Raw genomic sequence first — 8,696 nt, 5'->3', positions numbered from 1 at the left:
CAGCAACAGCAATAGCAGCCGCCGCCGCCGCCGCCGCCGCCGCCGCCGCGGCCGGAGGAGCAGCAGCAGCAGTTGCAGCTGCGGGAGCCGGAGGAGCAGCAGCAGCAGCAGCAGCCGCCGCCGCCGCCACGCAGCCGCCGCCCGGGATGTCGCTTGTGTGGGTCCGGAGCTCCCCTTGAGCTGCAGCCGTCTGGTCCCTGAGGCGGAGCAGCACTGAACAGGAGCGGGTGCCTGCGGAATAGGAGGAGGAGGAGAAGGAGGAGAAAGAGGACGGGGGGGACAGGCCGGCTCCCTCCCCCGGGCCGGCCGCCGGGGTTGTGGATGCCCAGGGGCCCCGGGGCGTAGCTGGGCGCTCGCCCTCTTCCCCCTTTCCTCCTTGGCATCCCCGGCCCCGCCATGGGCTGCTGCAACTCCACCTCCGCAGCACAGGTGAGCCTAAGAATGTCTCTCCCTCTCTCTGCCTCTGTCCCCGGGGCACCCAGGAAGGGAGACTCCTACTCTTCCCCTCCTTCCCCCTAATGTCCACCAATCTGCAACCCTTCCTTCGGGAGTCGACTGGGTCTCACTTATGGGAGAGCTTTCCCTTTAGTCTCGGCTTCTCCCTGTCTACTCAGGTAGGATAGGTTCCTCTTCCCCCGTCCCCAGAAACCCCTTCTCTAGGCTGTACTCCTCTTATCTTCGTAGATCTGCAGTACACCCCACGCTTCCCAAGTGGATAGTCTCCAGCTCCTTAATCTCTATACTGTGGCGCGGTGAGATCCTCAGCCCTTCTGCTTTCTCTCTTTACATACTTACTGGGACACCAGTCCCCCCCATATCCCAAACGAGAGCTCTTTTTATCTCTTCCCCGCTGCTACGTCCGAACCCCGCTCTTTTCCCTTTGTGCCTCCACCCCTAGACTCACCCTCTCCCTGAAGCACCCTGCAGGAACCCAAGGGTGGGGTGTGGAAGAGGGATGAAGCACCTGATAGGGGAGAGCGGCGAAAACTCCCTCTTTGTTGTCCATGTAACAGGAGGAAGAGGTGCCAAATTTAGTTTTCTGTGGGCACTGGTCAAATGTTGTCAAGAGCTGAGATGCAGAGATTTCTCAGGGTTTCTACCCTGCCCCCACCCAAATATTAACAAGCCACTCTCCTTTCCAGTCTTTGTAGACTTTACCCTGGAAGGCAGTTTTTAGATTAAATTGTATATAAATCAAATGTAATAGAACTTGACTGCTGCCCACTAATAACTGTGAAGACCTGTTTGTAAATTACCTAATTTAGTGGATTAGTGAGTGTGTTTACAAATACGATAAAATGCAATCAGGAATACTGCATCAAACTGTCCTGTGCTGTACAGTGAAAAATAGGCTGTGACAATGACTAGGATGTAATCTAACAACCTAGTTAAGTGGAGTATTTGTGATTTGTTTGCCAATGGGGGGGGGGGGGGCAGTGTTTCATTTTTAGAATTAGAGGCTGGTTGACACTTGGAAAATGCTTGCTTGCAAAAAAATTTTAAAAAATTCCACCAGAAATCTAGCATCTGTGGTTAATGGCAGTAATGTTTTTGCTGTTGCTAAAGCACTATATATAACTCAGTTTTAAATAACCTGCATATTTATTCAGAAAATCTCATCTGTTAAGGAGAAAATGTCTCTAGAATTACAGATGAATGGGGGCTCTTCATTTGAGCATCAGAAAATCTTAAGAGTTAGAAGGGACCTTAGAGGTCATCTAATCCACTCTCTTGCACTTGGTGCAGGAATCCCTTCTACAGCATTGCTGACAAGTGGTCATCTAGGCATATTAATGACATATTTATCCAGTTTCTTTTTCTGATGTGTCTCTTTTGGTTTCTTCTCTCACCCCCACCCCTTTTGGAGGTAAAAGAGGGCCAGGTTATTTTGTTCAGTATTAGTTAGTAACATCCTGTGCTATTAAAGTAACTGTAGATTCTGTGCAGTAGTAGCAATGCGCATAATCAGAAAGAGCAAAAGCTCTCTTAAAGATAAGGTTAGAGAAGCAGATATAGGCAAAAACTTTCAGCTGGTTAGATTTTTAAATATTTTTTATGAAATCCTTCATTTAATAGCAACTATAATAAAACACATGTATGTAGAAGCACTTTACTTATAACAACTCAGAGAGTATCTGATCATGAAATTAAAGGTGGGCTGGTCAGAAAGGTCATTTATTCTCAAGCCCACATTTTACAAATGGAAAAATGGAGGCTCAGAGAGGTTAAAGGATTTGTCCAGTATAACAAAGGTAATAAACATTACCTCTGCAGAATCAGAATTCAAACTTAGAGATCTTCTGATTCCAAATCCATTGGGGTTTCTACAACTGATAGAAATAGTATCCTCATTTTATTGATTAAAGAACTAAGTTTCAGAAATGTTAAGTGATTTGCCCAGGCTCACAAAGTTGGTGGTCATTGGCAGAAAGAATATAGAATTTGAAGTCAGATGACCAAGGTTCAAATTCCAGTTCTTCCTTCTGTTAAATACTAAATAAATATTTTGTAAATGTTACTTTTTCTTCCAAGCAACCAGTTTATTCACACATCCTCATTATTTTGGCCATGAAATGTCTATAATGGGTAAGTGTTGATGGATTTTATGCAAGGCTTTTTTGATGTGAGAATAATTAAATCCTGGAGCCATAGATGTTACACTATAACTCCCACCTTTCTTTTTCACTATTTACTTTAATATAGTGGCCAAAAAATTACTATATTTCTTGTACCCCATAGAGTGACTAGACTCCCACAAGGACAGATATCACTATATTACATTCATCTTTATGGAATTTTTGTGTTACATAAGAGGATATCCGGGAGTAGACTCTGTCCCACACCGCTAGCCATAGAACATTCTTGGATTTTTAATATCATTCTCTACTTGAGAGACATTATGACCCACTAAAACTGCTGACATCATGATAGATCCTCTTTCACTAATGATATGTTTGTGGAGAACTGCCAGTTTGGAAATCTTGTCTATTTTTATATATATTTTCTTAAACAATCAGGGAGACATTGCTATCCTGATATTACAAGAGAATATATTTATACATTGGGCATCAGGATACCTGGATTCTAGTCCCACTTCTGTTAACAAATAGCTGTGTGGCTGGGCAAAACATTCAATTTACTCATCGGTAAATCAAAATCTTACACTAGACTAAGAAGTCTCAAGAGATCCATTGATGGATTTCAGGGAGGGTCCATGAACTTGGGTGAGGAAAAATATTATTATTTCAATATAATTGGTTTCCTTTGTAACTATGCATTTTATTTTATGTATTTAAAAACATTCTATGTAGGATTCCTTAGGCCTTAACCAGATTAACAAAGAGGTCCATGGCACAGAAAAAGGTTAAGAACCTTTGGACTAAACTAAATTGTACTCTCATAATAATGTAGAAGTAGAAAGGTTTTAGTACAGGCCTCTTTTTGGATTGTATGCCTGCCACTAGAAGATTAGCCTCTGTATACCTTAGTACACAGAAGCACTAGATTGGTATAGCAATTTTCAGAGATTTTCTTAGGAATCAGCATGGAACAGTGGACCCAAGTTCATAGTCAAAAAACACAAGTTCAAAACCAACCTTTAACATTGTTTCTATGATCTTGGGCAAGTTGATTGACCTTTCTGGGGCTCAATTTCCTCATCTTTAAAATGAGGTTGGACTGAATATCTTCAGAGGTGCCTTTCTGCTTTAGATTTATTAACCTAAATGATAAAGGGATTGGAATTTTCATCAGCAAAGCAACTACCTTCACTGGAATCATGGTGATAATGATGCATCTTACCTTGAAGGAACTATTCAAAGAGTGAATTTTGATGTCATCCAGACTACCTAGTAAATATTAATGTGTCAACAATTACCACATTTAACAGGATTTCTATATTTTAAGTATTTATTTCTTAGAGATATATTTAAAAGAATTTAGGATATGAAGAATTTATAATGGTAGAAACTTTTCAATCTGAAGAACAATACTTTAACTTAAAGAATGTAAAGTTTTGTGTTACCATTTCATTCCTACTGCAACTACCAGCTAACAAATGACTGCCTACTATATCTATTGTGGCTAAATTCCAAAAAACTAGCTGATATTGAGTCAACTTATTCCCAGGTCCAAGTAACCATTTGATGTGCTAACAGTTCCTAATGAGAATACCTAACATCAATCTTTAACAAATGTTTTTGGACTGGGAACAGAAAGAACCACAAAAGTGCAATCTATTAATTGCTTTTGTACATATTTTGGTTCCTGAAAACTACTTATATGACCTATGCAACTATTCTTAAGTCTCCACTGCTAAATAAGAACTTCAAATTTCAGTCTTTATAGACTATTGGAGTTGGAAAGGACATTAGAAATTATCAATGCTTTCATTTTTAAGCTGAGGAAACAGGCTTACAAAGTTAGTGACTAGTCCAAAATCGCATATCTCCTTTGTGGCAGAGCTTGGACCATATCCTAGATTGTCTTAACCCAATAGTATTTGCCTTTTAACGTGCTGTTGCTTCCTTCCATCCACAGATACGGAAATCTTCAAGAAAAGGTCTTGCTTAGAAGGAGAGATAAGTAAAGCCCTTATTAAATACATAGTAAACATGCAAAAAAAGATAACTTATTGACTAAAGTTCCACAAAGTCAGTGGTCAAATCAGAAAAAAAGCCTGTTAATCTCCTATGCGATACTCCTTGTTACTAAAACAAGTGCAATTCTTCATTGGGTAGATTTAGGTAGGAAATTGCTAAGGGTGCCTGTCCTTTTGATGCTATGGCAATATGTTTATATTTTAGCTACAGCCCTGGTTTGGATACACTGTTTCAACTTAAAAGAATCTGTCTACAGAGGCTAGTGATAACCGGTCTCCCAAAACCTGCAGTGAACATCAAAGCAAAATGCTTTGAGCTAATCTGTAGCTCAGTTAAGATTTCTTCAGAGCAACTGACTTTAAAAGTCTTGGCAATTTTTTTTTTAATCAATGTAAATATAAGGTATTTTACCTTTTATATTGGAGATTCACCTGTGGAATTGAACTCTGTTCCTCATTCCTTTACTTAAGTTTCTTGGCCATGTTTATAAACTTCAGTTTTTCCTTCTCATCCCAGATATTTATGATCAGGGATTTTCATTCTCCCCAGGCTACTTTTGTATATTTGAATCCTTACTCCTAATGTGATGAATTTTGTTTGATTCTGCACTGAGATGGTGTTGAATTTATGTCTCATGATGATTCAGACATAAATTCAACATGATCTCAGTGGAGAATCAAACCTGCAGAATGTTTGGTGGCAATATTTTGTATGACAAAACAAAATTATTACTTTGTTCTAAGATTTAGATTGAAGAGAAGTTTCTCATGAAATACATGCAAACTAATTGTTGGAAAAGTGTAAACAAAATACATGGCGTATTAATGTTCAGTATCAAGTTGGGAACATCTATTTAAATCGAAGGCCTACTAATTCTATGATAGCTCTTAAAGAGCTGTTTTATTACATTTTGTGTTCAATGGAAGTAGCTATAAGTTAGTCACTATGAGCAGATAAGGAAGTGAAAAGGAGAAGTGGTAGTTTATACCTAAATCATGTTGAATGGCAAGAAAATATAAAAGTTTAAGTTTCTTCTGAATTGGTGGGATTAACCCTCCTCAAATTCTTTTAAAAACCATTCCCGTAGCTCCATATTTCTTTTGTTCTGTTAGACCACCACATAAATTCTGCTAACAATTGCTATGTTAAGCTTCAAAGTTCTCCAGGTAAATCTTCAGATTTATTAAACACTACTTCCTATTGAGAAACCAGTTTGAATGGAAGAGTCTTTGGAAAGATTACTTAGCAAATTGCCATAAGTCTTTGTTGCTAATGATTAGATCATTATTTCTCACAGCAGTATTGTGGAGACCAGGAGATTTTGTAAGGCCTCTGATGTTCTGTGTCCTTCAGTTCTAACCTTAGAAATTGTGAGAGGATAGAGGAGAATCTTTCTAGTTGAACAAACTGCCCCTTGTCTGCCTGCCTAACTAGGAAAAATAGTATCTGTCAGTGGGCTCAGACTGAGCTCTTAAATTTGAAGTGTTTGTTTAGCTATCTTCTCTTTTGCCTTCTGTCCTGAGAATGATTTCAAAAAATAATCAGAAGGAACCTATGAATTTTGACTAGCTTTTAACATAATCTTGTTATCTTGGGATGCCAATCATCATTTTATTACTTTGGATTTGTAGCCAGTAAAAATGAAGATATAGGACATTAGTATCAATCACTAACAAATACTTTTCATTCACATTTGATTTTCAAATTGTATTTGCTATTACTACTCTGCCCCCCCTGGGAAGTATTTGTGCTGTATGGTCTTCTTTTCCTCCATTAAAGTTGTCCTCTCATGCCTTATCATGGTAAGGAGGTGCCTGGGAGGTCCCTTTGAATCAGAAAAGGCTTTTGGTACTGGTCTGATTTTAGATCCCATTTCTGTCACTTGATCATCCTATCTAGCTATAAATGCAAACACTCAATACCAATTGACCAAAGGTTGGTGTTTTTCAAATATAACAGTTTTCAAAGATTGCTTTTTAAGTGATAGGGGAATTATAGTCGTCATAATTGGAGGGCCTCTCCACACCAATGAATTAATGAATCCTTCATGAATTTATGTTACATCTGGTGTCCTGTTTCTATAAAAGAGCTATTCAAACAGAAAGTAAATTGTGATGTCATAAAGATTAGAACATTTTAATGTAGCAGTCAGGATCCCAAATCTTAAAAATGCAAGTATCTAATGCCCAACAGAGAATTTTTAGCCAAACTGAGAATATGTAGAATTCATGAGTTAAGACATATGATTACTATGAAGAGTAGCATCTCTTGAATTTATAGAATCTTAAGAATCTTTGCTGCCACATATCTCCTTTTACTAGATAATGGGTACCAGGCTACCAAATCTGTTATGGTTATTTCCCAGAAACTAAATGGTATTAGATAATGTCCCCAGGTCCAGGGAACACAGTTTGATTGCTAACATCCCCTCATGACTTAGTATTTCTTTAACAAATGCCATTGGGTTGGGAATGGACTAGACCACAAAGGTAAATTCCTGGTTCTTGTTGCATATATCTTGACTTGGAAAACCAGCTATCTCTGAGAAGCTATTGGGGAGTCTCTATACATACTCAAAGATTAAATATTTCAATCTACTTAGACTCTTAGAGGTGGAAGGGATGTTAAAGATCATGAATCCCATCATTTTACAAATGAGGAAACAGTTCCTCAGAGGTGGTGACTAGTCTGAAGTCATAGAGCTAATTAGTGTCAGCAGTATAGCAAACAGATCCAACTTGCCTAAGTACTGCAGTCTTTCAGCCATATTATACTGCCTTTTAATGTGCTGCTGCTTCTACCCTTATGATGATACAGAAGCAGGCATCGGTTTTAAGGTAGACTAGAGGTCTTCAAGTGAAGGTCTTATAAAATAAAAGTCTTCAAGCAAAGACGGAATGACAGTTGTTGGGGATTGTTGTACCAATTGTAATAGATGGCTTCTGAGATTCCATATTATTTTGTTATATTACATATTATAATTATTATATTAACTACTGTGTTAAGTGAAAATAAACTGAAAGAAATTAAGATATTTAGAAAAATGTTCATGTTCAAGTAATAGGAAAAGTCTGGAAAGGAAAATAAGAGAAATATTGTGACTATTGTGGTAAAATGGTAATGGGCAAGGGGTATAAGAACATACTGATATTGCTTTTTGTTCACCTTTTTATATATAATTATGTCTAAAGGTCTTTTGGGGTCCCTTCCTTCCATCAAGATATAAGGAAGTAGTTGGATTTCATAACTGAGAAGAAATGTACATCCAGTGTCCATTGGCTCTTCAGTGTTGGTTAACGCAGTTAATCAGTTGGGATTGATCCACTAAGGATGCAGGCTTAGGATAATACATTAGCAGTTATTCATTTTCTTTCACACATAGGGACTTATCATTTAATTTACCTCTAAATTTACATAGGGGGAAACTGAAGCCCAAAAATGTGAACTGACTTTGCCCAAGATCCTATTAGTATTGAATTATATTTGAATTCAGGTACTCTGATAGTCCTTTCCAATCCTTAATTTAAATCCTAGATTTTTCTTTTAGACTTAGAATTTTAAAAAGTGATCATTGAATTCCAAAATGTAATTTTTATTATGTTAATAATAAGGGCTATTTTTTATCAAAATTTTCTGGTACCATAAATTTCATTTAAGGATTTTAATGTTTTTATCTGCTCCTTCAAACTTCCTATAACATTTTTAAAAAAGAATCTTAAAGGGCAAACTCTAAAAGATAGAGATTATTATTTTTAATCCTGCCAAATATGTAGATAACTGGTAGGTGGAAACATTGTTTTCTGGCACATGTATATTAAATTAAGAATAGGGAACATAAAACTTAATAAATGCAATTTTTACCCTTGTGTCTCTTGTGCAAGAGTACTTTGACTCTGAGGAATAGAGACACACTTCATGTTCCCAGGGAGCTTTAATAATTAAATAGTTGTAGAGATGAAGAAAAGAAAATGGACACATGAAGAGAGAGGTGTTAAGCTGAGAAATAGCTACAGAGAGGGAAAGGTTGCCAAATCAAGGAGAGAAAGAGAGATACCTGGTTGTCAACATTATCACCTTAGAAAGGTCCTTAAAAAT

The 8,696-nt window shown here is 37.8% G+C and overlaps 1 protein-coding gene across 2 annotated transcripts in view; it reads left to right on the top strand.

The window, feature by feature from the left end:
• The first annotated feature begins 289 nt into the window (after positions 1 to 289).
• The window catches only part of SLC44A1 (solute carrier family 44 member 1), a 233,214-nt gene continuing 224,807 nt past the window's right edge, over positions 290 to 8,696 (top strand). For both annotated transcript variants that reach the window (XM_007499029.3, XM_007499028.3), the window contains exon 1: positions 290 to 429. In XM_007499029.3, the coding sequence (XP_007499091.1) occupies positions 397 to 429 (33 nt within the window). In that variant the 5' untranslated portion in view covers positions 290 to 396. The remainder of the gene's footprint in view (positions 430 to 8,696) is intronic.

Source organism: Monodelphis domestica, chromosome 7 (assembly GCF_027887165.1).
Source record: "Monodelphis domestica isolate mMonDom1 chromosome 7, mMonDom1.pri, whole genome shotgun sequence".
Taxonomy (NCBI): domain Eukaryota; kingdom Metazoa; phylum Chordata; class Mammalia; order Didelphimorphia; family Didelphidae; genus Monodelphis; species Monodelphis domestica.
Note: the sequence above shows the minus strand (reverse complement) of the source record. Positions and strands in the feature narration are given on the sequence as shown.